The following is a 17,668-nucleotide window of genomic DNA, read 5'->3' as shown; positions in this document are numbered from 1 at the left end:
CTGGCGCCTCAGTAGTTGAACGCAGATGCATCTATAAGCCTGTAGCTTTTTTCCTTAATTAATTTAGGATCAAAAGTTTCCATGCTGTTGATGTGGATGTCACATCAAGCAAGTCCATGTTAAATAGGTCCAATCAAACAAACAATTGAAGTGTTCTCCACATTCAATAAGGATTTGGAGGATACTAAATGCGACCGGCATCCAGCTATATTCAAACACCAATTGCAACTCCAAGTAAGGTGAAAATAGAAACAACACCTTGTACGAGCATGAGCTATATCTTTCAGCAACCGTCCACTTTCTGAGCAGTAGCCCCTCCCTCACCCGTAAAAACAAGTGGAAGGAGAATGTCTATTAAGCCGCTAACAATCCTCATTTGGGTTTCTTCCCATTGGCAAAAAAAAGAGCTTGGACTGACCCCCCACTGGCAAGCTGCTTGGACTCTATCCTCCGCTTGCTGCGTGTCTCGTGTCATTACACTGGGTTAGCGGTGATGATGTCATCAATGTGACAAAAATCAGGTAAGTAAACAATGGAGAGCAACATGAAAGGAAGCCAAGGTGTAGCAAGTGTTCTTTATAGTTTCACTTTTATCTGACTGAAATGCTCTTATCATTGGTGTGCCATGTTTATTGAATCTATGCAGAGTTATTTTGGCTTTTTAGATCAGACGTGACTGGCATAGTGTGTCGACATTCATATGTTGACAATTATGTAAATTGACCCGAGTCTTATATTCCCACTGTATGCCAATTGGGGTCGAGCTGTTTAAAGTCGTTTGACTCAGGTCAACAAGGGTCATTAAGCAGTTCCGACTGCCACTACAAAACGGTTGTTCCCGGGTTTAAACGGGTTTTTCGGCCAGAGGGAGCAGGGTATTAGAATCTTAACTGGGCTGTGCTGGCACTGTAAACAAACACACAGATTCTCCAATCAGGGAGGGAAGTCTAGTGAAAAGTCTCTGACCGTGTTAAGGCTTCACCACAGGTCTGAAACAGCGATCTTAAAGAGGAGGGAGGGAAGTATTTTTCTTCTGGATTGGCAGTAAAACAAATATATTTCTTAATAATATCCATGTACTTCTGAAGTCCTATTTCATCATATATTTGTCTAAAGGTGACTTTATAATGGTCAAAAAAAGTATGATATAGGGCCTTTAAGATACAACCACAAAACACAGAGTATCCTATCAGCATCTTTCCAGATAGACTTAATTATCTTAACACATGTTTAAATACAGTTTGATCACTTGTATAAGTATCACAAAGATTCCACCTTTGAATAATTTAATCTCTTTATACATGCAGTTGTCCGCTGAAAGACTACGAGGTTTGTTGATGAGCATTAGAGGAAAAATAACACAAAAACTCTGAAGACCAAGGAACAAAACAGACTATTATGGTGGAGAAGTTTAAAGCAGGGTTAGGCTTCAAAATATCTAAGCCAATGGAAATCTCAGTATGTTCAGTCCATTCTTCAAAAGCTGAAGGAGTATGATAAAAATACTCCTCAACAATACACAACACGGCATGAAAGTCCACCTACTGTACACTGACAGGATCCTGGAGAAAAGAAACCATCAGAGAAGCACCTTTTAACAGTAAAATTGTTAATTGTTCACTTCAAAAATGGCAAGTATGGAAATGTGTTTTAAGAAAACCACAAAACCTGTACTTAGCACACACTGTTCTCTAGACAAAGGAGACCAAAATTAAACGTTTTGGCCTTTGCAAAACACTCTGTTCTGTTCTGTTCCATGTTCAGACATGGCTGGTGGTAAATTTAGGGAAACACGAGAGGGAACCCTGTAAAAAGCTGCAAAAGCAGGTTTTCAGCCTTTGGCGGCGGTATACTGGACAAGGGAAAGATGTTCTGTAGGATTTATACAGATATAATAACACACACACGCTGTAAAGGCATGACGGGAATAATGTCACCTGGTGACAGCATCAACCTTTCCTGCAGACATGGTTCAAGGAGGAAGAATCACAGGTTTTGCAAGCAAAAAAAAAACAACACACAATGACACAAGCACAGCAACACCTGCTGTCTTCTGCAGCTTCATCCCACTTCCATCTGTTCTCTCCTATAACCATCTCGTGTCCTGGTGATTAAATCATGACTCATCACACAAAACATTTTTAAGCTTTATCCCACAGTAAACCGGTACAACAAAATCGGAGCCCTTGCATAGATTACACTATACATATTTTCTGTTTTCATTGCGTCTGCTAACTTTTTTTGTCCAGTGCAAAGTCAAGTTTTTCTGGCTGTAATTCGGTGACTGCAAATCACCAAATAAAAAAAAAAACAGCTTTGGGAAATGCATCCTTGCTGAGATCCAGAGTCAGACAGCATTACATTAAAACACAACAGAGTCAGTTGTAGACATCCGCTTGGCACGTATACATGCATGCAAAGAGAAGCACAATCAGATCTGCTTGGTACAATAGCGTTTTTTGAATGAGGTCAAACAATGTATCTCTTTAGCATCTGCAACAAGCCAGATGATGAGTATCCCAGGAATGAATAGGCGGCTTCAGCCTCCTACACAGTGCCCCCTCTGGTCCTGAATAAATGCATCAACATGCCTGTTACTGTGGACTGAAATATCAGTAATTAAAATTGGAGGTGTAATGTACTCTACCATGCAGGCTAATGGTGTTTGGTTCACTTTAAAACATGCAGCCTCTTCCTTTCAATGCCTTCAAGATAAAAAAAAACAACAATTTTTCTTTTTAGAGTTATATTTTATGTTAATGCTAAATGTATGCATTTGTTACATGTGTGCTTGTTTTTTTTTATAATAACTTTTTCATCATTTTCCCCTCTACAGCTTTCACTTCATTACATTTTTACATTTCTAGATACAAAAAAGCTTTAAGCAGAAAACCTGCATGAGGTTACAGTTTATGGATCTGTTGCATTAAAGCCTTCAAAAACATTCGAGGAATTTGTTTTGGACACTACATGACAGCAAAGTGTGAGTTTGCGTGCCTGTGTGCTTCGAACTTGCTCAGTGACAGACGAGATCTTTCCAGGTTCTGTCCTGTTAATTTACAGGCGGCATGCTTTTAGCAAATTCTTACAGTAGTTCAAAGTAAGTTGCCATCTGGGCTGCATCTGTGGAGCCCTCATTTACCTGCATGCAGAAAAGCACAGCATGAGATGAAGTAATGCTATATTGCACTATTGCTGCAGCATTTTAACTTCTGTTACATTAGTCCTGTAGCACAGGCTCGTATTCCTGACGTGCGAGAGCTCCACTCATCGTGCAGTGGTATTTTTCATTTCCAAATAACGTTTAGCTGTAAGCTTACCTGGATATTTATAGTGATAAATTCATGGGTATTAGAAAAGACATACTGCTGGTACAGTGTCAGGAGATGTGCTGTGATTTAAAAATAATGAATTGTTTGTCTCTGCCTAATTTCTTTAACTTAACATTTCACTGCCAGTAATGAAAAAAAAAAACTAAAAGCCGAGGAACAGAACAGTCTGAACCAGTAAGCCACCCATACACTTTCACAGAACAATCCTGACATTTCCTTTTCATGCTTAACACACACACACAGATTGAAAAGCTTGACTAATTACAAACACATTGAATATGTTTATTAGCTCTGCAGACAGCATCATGAGTGAAACTGCATTAAAAATCTCAATGTAGAATGCAGATAGAAGGTCTTAATGTTATTACTGAAAAGAACACATTATGCTCTACTTCAACAAGCCATGAAATTGTGAGAACATTTAGCTGCCATACAAAGCAAAGTGAGCAGAATAAAATTTGTGCAGATAAATGCTAAATTTGCAAGCAAACAAAGAGTAAATACCTACTGTACTCATATTGGTATCTCTTCATCCTCACATGGTTAAAAGTCCTAACTCTGCGGTACATTTCACTAAACTCTGGGCTGTGAGCTTCCTCAGAAACTGCTCCCTTCTAGTGCTTTCACTAGCTTTTATTTCCGGGCTCTCTCCCTATCTCTCCCTGCCGCCATTGTGTTGTGTGTGTCCTTGTTTCACAATTGCCTCCTTTTCTCCTGTTCTTTCACTCTGTTGCTGTCTCAGAGTGCACAGAGGGCATCAGACAATGACAACAATACAGCCGCTTCTCTCCAGCTGTGCAGACTGGCACCGCACAGATGGCAGGAGCGACGTCCACGGCCTGCTGCAGGCCTGCCGGGTTCACCTGGAGGGAGGCGATAATGCTGTGCTGACGCACTGAACCGGATGAATCAGAGGTGCATAGAATGCTCTCTGCAACTCCACATTTATACACGTGTGTTCCAGTTTCTAGAGCTTCCGTTAGGACACAACCACAAATGCTTAGTCTATTGTATATTTGGCTCTTATGTTACTGACCACTAGTAGATAGCGATAATTGAAAAGAGAAGCAACAAAAACCTGAAAATTTTGTTTTTTATTTCAATTTTACTTCAATTTTAGCTGAAAGTCTTTTATCCTAAATCCAGATTTGCACAGCAACTGGTTTTCCTGTGAACATACTCTTGAATATGATTTACAATTAAGCTTTGACTAGGCCATTTGACCATCATAAACCTCAACAGACTAGCCATAGCTAGTCTGTTGAGGTTGAAACATGATCCTCTTCCTGTCTCAAGTCATTTCCAATCAACAGCCATCAGCTTCCCTGAATCCCAGTTTGATGTTGCTACCTCCCAGTTTCAACATGGGCATGCATGGTTTGCATCCATTACTTTTAATCAGTTACTTTTACTCAAATATTTCCAAAAGAATGTACTTTTCAGAGCAGTTTAAATGTACTGTTCTTCTTACCTTTATTTGAGTAATATTCTTGTAAAGTATTTTTACTTCTACTTGAGTAAAATGTCTGTCCACTCATGAGTCACTTGAGTTACTTGAGCTAATTAGAAAGATCAGCTTGATGTACATTAAACAGTAGATATTGTCCGTGAAAGTTCTGTACCATGCTCCAATAAGTATGTACATTAATTATAGAAAGATAGAGATTCATAAGAGTATTTCATCTGTAGGAATTTGTTCTTATGTAATCATGTTGTTTATCTTAATTTTACTCCTAAAGATCTCAGAACTTGCACAAAAATTCTGTCTGTCCGACTGCATTATTTATAACCAATTAGATATGACGGTCCAACATGTACTCTGTACTTGGGCAGCTTTTTTACCAAATAAAGGTTGGTAAAAACCTATGTATATATATATATATATATATATATATATATATATATATATATATATATATATATATATATATATATATATATATATATATATATATATATATATATATATATATATATATATATATATATATATATATATATATATATATATATATATATACACCGTATATGTATCTTTCCAGGCTGCAAATCTGCTCTATTGTAAGTAATCTGACTGAGAAAATCTTAATCAATTATGTCATGAGAAAACTTTTTTTATTGCTTTGCCTCTTTACAATCTATTGGATTATCAGAACTTGAACTTATCAATTTGTCTGTAACAGATTTCTTACACTAAGTATGAAAGTGGGGTAAGCAAATGAGTGCATAATCCAGGTCTATTTTTGACAAGAAGATGAGGTTTGCAGCAGGGTGGGGCAGCAAGGTGCCAGTAGCTCTGAAAACCCTAATTTCCTCTCCCACGCTGCCCAACGCTTCAGAATCCACAGCTTACACCTGCTGCTTACACAAAAAGGAAAGTCCAATTTCAAAACCAGATGAATACAGACGAAACGGGCAGCATTAGCCACAGAAATGGGAGGTATTTTTTAAAGTTTACACAGATTCTGCCAAGCGGATACACAGGGAGGATCTCACTGCCCAGTTTCTCAGAAACTGGGTGGGGATGTCGAAGCAAAGGTTGGGCAATGGTGTGTAAAAAAACATCAAGCACAGATTGCAGTTTTATCTTGTAAAAGACATGCAACACAGATGAAATAGCGGAAAGAGAGTAAGATGTGATTACAGCAATACATGGAGGGGCTTCTTTTTTACTGTCAAAAGATAATGGATAAAAAAAAAAAAAAAAAAAAAAACAGAACAGTGAATCCGTCCTCATGGAACAAAGCATTTATGTTTAAAAGTCTGCTTCAACTTTTTTGAAAATATCCAAGGACATCAGCAGTCAATACACAGCTGTTATTCTCCCTAGAGGATGGGAATATGTTATCCTGCAAAACATTATTGATTGTGCTGCGCAAACTTATTAAATAATTTAAAAATATTCTTATCATCCAACCTGTTTTTAAAGCAGCTTAAGCTCCATGTTTCACAGATGTTTTTACTTACTTAGAGTTAGAGCTTAAGAGATTTCTTAGAGCTTGGGTTGCTTTTTTGCTCTTTTTCCCTACATTCAGTTTTATCCCTGACAATACTACATATTGTGAAGTAGTGGCTTAAAATCTAGATAGAGCATAACTTACAAAATCTAAAAAAATATGAATGCATGGTTTTTACCAACTTGGAAAAAAGGCAGCGCTTTTGTTTTTGACTTAGAATCTCTACTCTACTTTATTCAACAATCTCTAGTATGTAAACCAGATAAACAGGCTGTCTGTGCTGGAAGCTAGTATCTCTTTTAATGCAGATGAGGAAAAAAGTGGCTCTGCTGCATGACCTTCTAGTTTAAAGCCAAAAATTAAAGCTTAAAGCTCTAAAATAATCTTTTATTAACTGGCAGCCAAGCTTATTGGGTTCCTCACATTATGTCAATCTCCAAGTAAGGTATGCTTTAGTCTGAAATACCTTTGTTTTGTGAAACTTGGCAACACAAAACTATATCCACATTTTCATTCTGGTTCATCAGCATTTGAATGTTGGGTCTCATCAGAAAAAGCCGGATTTGCTTTCAGCAGAGCCAGTTCTTGCAAACGTCACCTCCCACCCCCAACCCCAAACACACACACAAACCATTATGTTAAACTGGCATCTCTGGGAGAGTAATGGACACTCAATAAAGCCACATCCTGGCCACCATGAAAATCCAAAAGCACCACTGAGCAGCACAAAGGAGAAACTGGCAGCCTGGTCCAAACCCAGAGATATGGGAACCATGAGCTCATGAGTCTGTCTTACTCAGGGCATGCCAGCTTTTCATGCTTTGGCCTTGGGAGCATGCATGGTTTGACCAGTCAGCCCTGTGCTTTTCATTATCTACTTATTATCCGTGTCTCGATAAGAGTGATGTAAGGTAGTTGGCTACTTTGTTGCCTGTGCTTTGTGTTCAGTCTTGGATAACTTCAAAAAAAGTGATTCAGGGACAGTTTTTTACAGACTTTTGCAAAAATCCATTTATTCATTTTTTCCCCTATTTTCTTAAGTTCATGCTACATAATTTAATGTATTTTATTAAGATGTTGTGCAATAGCACAAAAGAGTACGTATAATTGTGTATTGGATGTAAGAAGATATAAGTTGTTTGTTTTTTTTTACAATGGGAGAAAAGTATACATTTGTAAAAAAAAAAAAAAAAAAAAAAAAAAAAAACACAATAGGCCAACATATTGCTTCAAAAATCCAACTACTTAGTGAAGTTTGTGTGATTTAATCTTATTATAATCCTTTTAAGGCATAAGCTGTTTGTCAGTGAACATAAGACACAACTGCATACCTACCAAATCATGGCCGCCATTTCAGAAAAGGGCAGCCTCCATCTGAGCACCATCCAAGTAGCACATGGTAACTCAGGAGGAGCTGCAGACATTCACAGCTCAGGTGGGAGATTCGACTGAGTGAACAATTCCTTATTTAATTTCTCAAAAATGTCCTTTATATAAGAGAGGTCAAAAGGTAGTGGTGCTTTTGTCAGAAAGCTAGGTTTTTGGTAAAAAAAAACCCAACAACATGTGACTTCATAAACACATTCTTCACAACATAACATGAGCTGCGGCCCTTTGGAGCTTCCTCAATGCTAATATCAACATTAAAGAATAGTGCGGTGGCACTAAATATAGGACTGCACAACCTCAGTGTGTCATGATCTTGGTACTGATGGCTGGTGTATTTGCTCATTCCATTCACTTGTCTAACTCTGCCCAGTTGATCATCATTGCTCATCTGATCCACCTGCTCCAGCTTCTATTTAAACTGTTCAGTTCTAGCCACCAGGGCCAGGTTATAGTTCTAGTTCCTGTTCTCCCTGAATGGGTTGCATGAACTGTCTTTGGACTTCTGGGCTTCTGAACCAGCCTGTTCCTGTTCTGACCTGGTTTCGGACTCCTGGATCTCTGAGCCTTCCGTTTTGGTCCGTTTCCCTGACCTGGTTTTGGACTCATGCATGTTCTCCCGGGGCTGCAGCATCTGGGACACAGTGCCCGCCGCATCTTGATGGTAGTACACCAGCTGGATCCTACCTCGTTCTTTGACAATGAGCTTAACTGTTAAACCAGGTTGGTGACTCACGTTCTTACTCTTCCTTCATTAAAATTACGAGGTCACTAACCTGTGCTTCCTTTTTCAGAGTTTCCAGTTATAGATACCCTAGCCGTTGATACAGCGGATCCAAAGCCTTCCCTTGTTTTCATAAACTCTTTGTATCATCCCACTGTGTGTCTCGCCTTAAATACTGGGTCCTTCTGTTTTGTGTCATGACACAATAAAGATAAAACTATTTGAAATTGGGACAGAGGTGCAACTTCCCGCAGGAAAACATACCTAAACATAAAAACAGAACTACTGTTTAATGGTTTCATAAATCCAAAAGAATCTTTTGCAAATTTTGATGTTCATAAATACTCTTTCTTCATCCCATCTTACTCAGTTTGAGCTGGTTGTCAAAAAAGGAAAAAAATGTCAGTCTTAAAACGTTCCAAGTTAAAGAAGACTGGTTTACGCATCAAAGCACGGGACGACATTTTAATTGTATATAACATTTCTCGATTTACTTATGTGAATCATGTTCCTTCCACTTCACCACTGTTCACCATTTCATTGGCCTGCAGTATAAAAATCCCAATGGAATACAAGTTTATGCCTATAGCTTGAAGAAATGTGAAAAAATTAAATAGTTGGTCACTGATTTCTGGCAGCATCATTTTTTTTTGTAAAGTGAAGAATAGTAAAAAAGCAACATTGAGGAGGTTACATTTTCTCAAAGTGACCAGATTTTCTATTTTACACTATTAGATGTTTCTCTCCCTCCAGTCTGAAGCTTGTGAGTCATCGCAAAACAAAGTCATCAGGTCTAGAGCCAGAGGACAAGGTCAGCCTGAACTCTGGTCATGTTACTCCAACCTCCAGGATGAAAACAGCCACAAAGAAATATTTCCTTTCTGATTTGTTTTACTTTTATAAAGAGAGGTCAGGGTTTCATGAATTATGTTTAAAAACAAATGAAAGTGTTTGTAGGGACCTCTATTTGAAAAAAATGTAGAAAAATGTAATTTAGAAAGAAATCCTATTGAATATAGCTGCAGTATGAATCAGCATGCAACTGCATGTGAGTATCAAATCTTATTTTTCCTTAATTTTAGAGTAATTGTACAAATGTAACCTAAAATACTGATCTAAAACATAACTTTAAAGAGGAGTGTTCTAATGATACTGCCACCTGTGGCCAAAACATAGAGCTGCAGCACTCTTGTGCTTGTTCTTGTAGCTCACACTTGTACTTAAGTTTTTTCTGCTCAAAATCCCTCTTGAGTAGTATGTTGTGATTGTTTGCTAGGTCGGACCCATTTAAAATGGACGCATTTGACAGAACATCCACAGAAAAAGTGCAGGAATTCCTGAACCAAAGTAAATTAAGGAAAATAGGCGACAGGCTTAAAGATAAATCTACTGAGGCGTCAGTCTGCTCTTACAATGATGTGTTTGTCATAAAAGGTAAAAATAAAGGCTATTTTAAGGATAAGTTTTAGTAAAAACTTACATAATGTTTCTTTAAGTCATATGGGTTGCTTGCAATCACAGAGAGCAATGTTTTTCTTCCGTATCTTTTTTTTTTTATCTTCAAAAACGTGTGCAACACCTATTTCATTTCTCTGTGCTCATTAGTGCCAGTAATGTCTTTCTATATAATTTCCTGTAGGTTTGTTTTCTTACTTTCCTCTTGTTCTTCCCTTATAATTCCCTTTAGATAGTATCAGTATTTTCCCATTCTTTGGTTTATTATTATTATTTTTTTACATATCCAGTGTTAATTAGTCTTCTTCAGTTGCCCTTCATCCATTCTGCATCACACATTTCACAGAATCCTCTAATTATCTAACCTACATTGGATGTCATTACAAATTATATAATATATAATTGTAATACTGAATTTAAGCTCTTCCCGTTACTATGTATTTTCATCCTCCTTTTTCTCTGCTGCTCCAGCATACTGCCTGTTTTAGTGCCTGTGTCCCAGGTCCTGTTCTCTTTCTGATCAGAAGCCTGAGAGCTTAAGGGTTCTGTGCAGTATTTTTGCAGTTCCTAGAACTACACTTTTCTGGACTGAGATATCTGATGTATTTTCAGGATAGTGGCTCTCACGCTCACTAGTCTTCTGCCTCCTTCCTTGCGGCTGGCGTGCTGTCTCAGGGTGCTGGATTTGGGCAGTACCCTCAGTGCATGGTTAGGAGCTTTTGCGTCTTAACATCTGTGGCCTATATCTCATCCTTTGACCAGCCTATTATTCCTGCAGGGTATCTGATTACTGGCAAAGCATCGCTATTTATTGCCCGAGACTTATTCGTACCATTGCGCTGGCTTCTTAGGACCTGCCTCACTCGTTGGAGGCATTTGACCGTAGCCGATGTCCTTGTCACCTCTTCGAGGTTGCCATTTGCTTGTGGAATTCCAAGGTACTTGTAACTGTCCTCAATGTTTGCTCTTGTTCCTTCTGGGGGTGAGACACCCTCTGTGTGGACTACCTTCCCTCTCTTAGTCAAAATCCGATCTCATTTCTCTTTCCCGTTCCTGAGTTGGTATCCGTAGCCAGTCTTGTTAAATATTTGGCTGAGGAAGTTCAGACCTATGCAGAACAGCAGTGGGGACAGTGCATCTCCTTGGTATATTCCACATTCGATGGAGACTTGTGCAAGTGTCTTGCCATTGGCCTCAAGGGTGGTTTTCCACAACCTCATTGAGTTTGCAATGAAGGCTCTTGGAGTTGTATTGCTCCAAGCTTTTAATGATCCAGGTATGTGGCATTGAGTCATAGGCCCTTTTGTAATCAATCCAGGCAGTGGTCAGGTCAGTGTTTCGGGTTCTGCAGCCTCCAGTGATTGTTCTGTCTACCAGGAGCTGGCACCTCTGGTATTTTTACCGATTCCCTTCTGAGCTGTGCTCATGTATTGATCCATGTGCCCGCGTATCTTAGCCTCTATGATCCCGGACATGGGCTTCCATGTTGTGGAGAGACAGGTTATTTTCTTAATAAAATTTCGTTTTTTATACACTCTGTGTGTACAAAATGACAATAAAGTTTGTCTAAGTCTAAGTGCTAATCCTGCCAGGTAAGAACGGGAAAATGAGGCACAGGCTCACCAGCATTGGACAGTAGAAGATTGGAAAACATTGATTTCTGCTGCCACATTTAGATTGTAGGCATTAACAACATGAAAGCATGGATCCATTCTGCCTTGTATCAATGATTCAGGCTTGTGGTGGTGGTGTAGTGATGTGGGAAATATTGGGGGCTATTGGTACTAACTGATCATTGTGTCCACACCACAGCCAACCCTATTGTTGCTGAACAGGTACATCCCTTTATGACCACAGGGTACCCATACTCAGATGGCTATTTCCATGTCATAATGCGTGACTCATTGCAGACTGATTTTTTTTTAACATGATAATGAGTTCATTGTATACTCAAATAGCTTCCACAGTCACCAGGTCTATATCCAGTGGAGAACCTTTGGGATGTGGTGGAACGAGAGATTCAAATCAAGGATATGTAGATATATATATATCTGCAGCGTCTGTGTCATGCTATCATGTCCATATGGACCAAACACTTTAAAATGTTTCCAGTACCTGGTACAAGCAAGATGCACCTATTAAAGTGTCCACTGAATATAAAGCAAATATATTAAGGAAGTAAAACTTTGCAATTAATTCAGAAGCCTCTTTCCTCCTGCTGCATTAGCAAAGGAGCATTAGTGTTCCTGCAGCAGCTTTTGCTGATGACTGAATCTATCTGCATTTGTATGCAAATGCCCTTTATTCTTCTCTCCATGACTCTCCCTCTTTTTCCATTAGACCTTCTCTCTGTGTTCATAAGCAGCCCACGCAGCAGCTCTGCTTGTTGACTTTACCGATTGAAACAGCAGAAAATGGGCCAGAACCATTGCACTCAGGGAAGGTTTATGAAATAAATCCGTCTTAGTGTAAAGAATAACTTAAAGAATGAAGCTATGATATAAAAGGTGATGGATCAAAAATAAATAAGGTATATAATCTCCTCCAATTTAGTTTAACATCCCAACAAAGCCTCCTGTAATGGTAGAAACAGTGGAGGGGAGGCACGTTGCCATGGAGTGGGAAGATGTTCGGAGCTGGGACCAGCATTTCGGTTCTGAGTGGAGACAGACAGGAGAGAGGAGGGGAGGATAATGGGAGTCAGATGGGGGAGAGGAGAAACAGAGGAGGGGGGGGGAAGAGATGAGAGAGAAGGGAAGCAATAAAGTAAGTGTGAGGAGGGCAGAGGTGAGTGATGGGGGGCTAGAGGGGGAGGTGGAAACACCAGAATGAAAGAGATGAGAAAAGTGCTGTCAAACAGGGCAGGAGGAGCACAATCATACAATCAGCTAAAGTGGTTCATTTCTATCTCCTCCATTATGGCTTCCAGGTATGAATAATCCCCAGTCTGACAGGTAACAAATGAAAGCTGATGTTAAAGATGGCTGATATAAGAAAAATCTATTGACGCTTCACTCTCTCATAGCAGACAAAGAAAGAACAAATCCCTAGCGGAGGAGGTAAACACTATTATCACCTTAAAACAAAGTCTGGTATCAGCACGGAACTGAGGGGAAGACAGAAAAAAAAAAAAAAATCATGTTCTAAGTGAACATGGAGACCTACTGCTGGTGGCTGTTTGAAACACAGAAGTTAGGAGAATCTAATCACAATCAAAACAAGTAAATATGATAATATTGGCAAATATTACTCTTCTGTTTTGAAAGGTTTATATTAATGAACACTAAATTATCATAATTAAATTATTTCAAATACAAATACATGTAGATCTCTTACCTACAATTAGAAAGGAAGAGATATTCCGCCTTTTTGTTATCTGTATGCATCACATCTAACCATATTCTCATCTTTGAAAGGTGGAACTTTTTATCCTTTAAATATTGGTTAAATCTGCTTACATGAAAGAAAACTTCCATTCCAGAACCTCTTATTCAATCAAAAGGAGTCAAACCAAGAAATTTGTATGTATATTGTGCCTTTGATCTGTGGTAATTCCTCATTTTAAATGACATTTCTTAAACTTTAGCTCAGCTTTTATAGAGATATGTTTATATGAATAATTCAGCATGTTTTTGATGGAAATGATCAAGTATGATTGAGTCAAGCCAGAGCGAGGCACTATTTAATAATATAATGCTTTTAAAATCAATGCTATTATTTGGAATATGGTCACTAAAACAAGAGAATTACCTTTAATTGTTCAAAATGACTATAAAGTTATGGTCAAATAAAACTATTTCCATCATTATCAGACTTAACATCCGTTTCTTTGTATTTTGTCAAATACATGTAAAAAACAATTTATCAAACTCATACAGTTGTTACTTTCTTCAAACAAATTTAAATAGTTTACATAGATGTATTTACTGCTTGGTAGACGAGTCCCTCAAATAGTAGCTTAAGGTGTGTCAGGGTGATGTCATCATCTGGGCTTTGCCTAAGTTTTACTCATTTCATGTAAAAGTTCATCTGGTAGTACAGGGGATTCAAAACTATTTTGCAGTACTGCATCAAGGCTTTAAGGTAACATATTATATATAAAATACAGTGATAGGACAAATGTTCATTCTTTATATGTTACAGTGAAAATAAACAGGATGAAAACTGTTTTTAATTATAAAGTGAGCTAATTAGGAGAACTAATCTGCTCCAAGAACTCCTATAAGAAAGTAATCAATAACCGCTGTGTTTTTATAAGAAGCTGCTGATGACGGACAGATTAAAGAGGCTATACTAAAGTGTTATTGAAAGAAACTGCATGGATTTTTTTTTTTAAGTACAGTGATGAAAAACTAATTAGATAATTAATTTTTTTTCATTTATAATATTTGACAGGAATCTTCTTCTGTAAGGTTTCTGATGACGCCGCTTCTAATCATGGGGAAAATTATCTGAATAATAGCTTTTGCTGCATGATGCTTGCAGTGAGACCAGAGGAAGTAGCCAGAGCTTATTTTGGGAAGTGCTGTAAATAATGTATGAAATGGTTCTGAGGAAAAGATCCCAGTTTTCTGCTGTGAGGCTAATTTTTAGTTTCTATGAAAGTGCATTGAGTTTTAATAGCAAAACATATTTTGTAACTGAAATACCCTTCAATATTCTTTGGAACTTTAGGTTAAAATGTGTAAGGAGCATAAGAGCATAAAGAGCAAAGGTATATGACCTTTAATCTAAGCGCACTTTACAAATACCTCTTAGAAAATCCCTGGCAAAACACTTGTTGGTTACACTGCTGTTTATATAAACACAACTTTAACAAGCTCCTTGGGGCCTTAGCACTACAGAATTTATCTAAAATTGAGTAAAAATGTCTTCAAATAAGTATGTTTACCCTTAATTTGAGTAGGTAAATAAAATAATCTGCAAGTTTAATAAGTATTTCTTTCTTAAAATAAAATAATTAGATGTTATGCAATTGGAATAAGTCTAAAAAAATTGAAAATAATTGGAAAAATGTTTTACTTACCTGCTAAATTAAAGATAATGCACTTATTTTAAGGAAACCTGGCTTAGATTGTATTTTTTTTTTTTTTTGCAGTTAAAGAGAAACAGATGCAGGACATCCTACATCCTTCAACATGGGTCATAAGATGTGTTTACATGAATTCCTCCATCCGACTCATCTGTAGTGTTTGCTGTGGGTTTGATCTTAGTCTCACCTGACTAAAGTAGGTGGCTCTAATCAGAGTCCCTGCAACCTTCAGAAACTTTTCTATGCAGTTTTTAGGATGATTGGACAGAAAATAGTTTTCTGACATACTTTGAATGGTTGTCACAGAAAAGTGAGGCTAAGATGCTACGTTGTCTAACATTATGATATATATCAACCCCCCATTGACTGCCTGTTTAATGCATGTGAGAGAAAGATAAATAGATCCCCTTCCACTGGGTTTTACAACTTTTAAATATTCCTCAGGCCAACTATGGAAAAGTTAAGGTGGGGGTATTTTCTTGTTGCAGCTTCCCGATTTATGAAGATTTACACACATCTCTCCTACTTAAACCTCATGTTCTCATGTCTTCTATTTAGAGAAGCAAAGCAAATTAGCCTCATGTGCCATGTCGTAATTGATCTAAATATCTAGGTGCTGGTAACAATTTTTAAAATTATTTTACTCAAATTGAAATATCTGATTTGAATTTTCCTAACAAAAATTCTAAATCCATCAAGATGTCAAACAGAGCAGAGCATCTCTTCAATAAAAGACCATTTCTGAAATATAACTTGAAATAACAAAACAAGAAAAAATAAGCAGATCTGCCTCATACAATCAAACAGGAATTTAAAAAACTTGACATTTAAAGTGATAAAATGGGAAAAAGTTCAGGGTATAAATAAATCCAAACCATTCTATGATCAGATTATCTCCTCATCAGGATTATTTAATTCAGAGACATGATGCTTTCATTAGTCCTCTGCCCAACTCAGTGACAGTGTGCGACTGTGTTACAATTCTCTATTGAGGTAAAATTTAAACCTAATTACCAGCCTCAAGGTTTTGGTGTTTTATTCTGGCTGAAGGATTCACACTCATTACAGCACACAAGGTTATAATCTCACTGGAAGTATCTAAAGTTAACAACCGATCTTAAACAATCAGAGGTCAGGTAGTGTAACGAGAGAAGAAACAAAGAAAAGCTGGTAGTAATAATAATGTTACATAACAGACAAAAATGTTAAGTTTAAATCAGTTGCTTACGGTTGAACCTCCTGCGATAAACATGAGGCCTCCAGGGTCGCCTTCGTATCCAGTTCAGACGTCGAGAAAGCTCCATTTTGACAAGCAGGTGTCAGTGAGGAAAATCCAGTCATCCCATCAAAGAACAGCGCAACTTTTCTTCTTCCCATCCCCAGTGTAGATATTCCCTCCAGTAAATATGTGGTCCCCAACTCAACCCAGACAACCTGGAAGTTCACAGCTAAAATATAAAATAAATACCTCTCCCCCTCCACCAGTGCTGTCTGATTTACACTCTGATAGGATGGAGCAGGTACAGCAGCAGCTACATTTCCCTGCAGCACCTCTATCTTTTATGCATGAGCCAGTGGAACCCAACTCCACCGGTTCTGGGGAGGAACACAGTTGGGCCACTGGCCGGGATCACAGCTCCTATCCACAGGCAGCGTCTGAGGTGCAGAAATGTGATGCCTCTGAGTTGAGCCTCCCAGAAGGGGAGCTGGTTGTACAGCAAGGCAAATTCGGTTACCTGAGGAGGCTGGGAGGTAGACAGGTGGATAAAGACACAAATACTGGTAGAAACTTTAGAGTTCCTTTAAAAAGTAGAACAGAATGAACTAAAACTATGAGATAGAACAGCATTGTATTTATGTTTTGAGGCCCTCAGCTTAAATATTAGAGAAAACAATTACAAACAGAATTATATGACAGACAGAAAATACAAAAACATCCTTAGAGAAAAAGTGGAAAAACTTGGAGAAACTTAAAGCAATATTAGAAGAAACATCATTAGAAAAAAGGTGTGATCATAGAAATATTATGTAGAACTATAGTGCAGCTTGTTCCAGAGCATAGCTCTAAAAGAATTTTTAAGTCTTTTGTTCTTGATTTATTGCTCCCGGCCCGTTTCCTAAAAGGAAGTAGGTTGCATGGTGTATAACCCTTGTTGGTGGGACCTGAATGTTATATCTAGCACTTTTGTGGATTAATGCACCATAAACTCATCCAGACCTATGTTATACAGCTCCCCTACCACCCTGTCACATGGAGCCACCATGTGACAAAAATAGAAAAACATTGAATTTGTTTTAATTTCCTGAGAAAGAAGACGTGTTGGGCCTTCCTCCCCAGGTGGGAGACGTTCTCAATCGAGGTCTGAGAAACTGTAGGTCTCATCTTTGTTCGAAATGAGAACTACAGCAGTGATGTTGTTTAACTTTAAAACCAAGTGTGTTTATTGGAAATCAGAGCAAAGAAAGCAGAGTACAAACTATACTTTCTGTGGCAGTTTCAGAACAACCTTAGAAAGGAGTCACTGGTCATCTTCTGTGCTGCTATTATTTAGTCTGTATTGTGCACATCTATCTCTGTGGTTAACTGGACGGGTCCAAATGATAACCTATTAGATCTGCAGAGAGGATCGTCTGGACTGACCTTTTCATTCAGGACTTATAAAAGGTCTAGGGTCAGGAAAAGGGCAGCGAACATCATCGCTGCAGGAAAAGGGCAGCGAACATCATCGCTGCTGACCCCACACATCCTGGACATAAACGCCTAAGAATTTTACCCTTAGAT

At 38.1% G+C, this 17,668-nt stretch overlaps 1 protein-coding gene across 2 annotated transcripts in view; it reads right to left on the bottom strand.

Moving 5' to 3' along the window:
- ripor2 (RHO family interacting cell polarization regulator 2) overlaps positions 1–16,205 on the bottom strand; it is a 99,047-nt gene extending 82,842 nt beyond the window's left edge. Inside the window, exon 1 of one of the 2 annotated variants that reach the window (XM_038304065.1) lies at positions 16,115–16,205. In XM_038304065.1, coding sequence (XP_038159993.1) covers positions 16,115–16,190 — 76 coding nt within the window. In that variant the 5' untranslated portion in view covers positions 16,191–16,205. Of the gene's footprint in view, positions 1–3,840; positions 3,958–16,114 lie in introns of those variants that run through there. The other variant, XM_038304067.1, reaches the window with a different exon arrangement.
- Between the last annotated feature and the right edge of the window lie 1,463 nt (positions 16,206–17,668).

Source organism: Cyprinodon tularosa, unplaced genomic scaffold, assembly GCF_016077235.1.
Source record: "Cyprinodon tularosa strain WSP-4 unplaced genomic scaffold, ASM1607723v1 ctg525, whole genome shotgun sequence".
In the NCBI taxonomy this organism is placed as follows: domain Eukaryota; kingdom Metazoa; phylum Chordata; class Actinopteri; order Cyprinodontiformes; family Cyprinodontidae; genus Cyprinodon; species Cyprinodon tularosa.
Note: the sequence above shows the minus strand (reverse complement) of the source record. Positions and strands in the feature narration are given on the sequence as shown.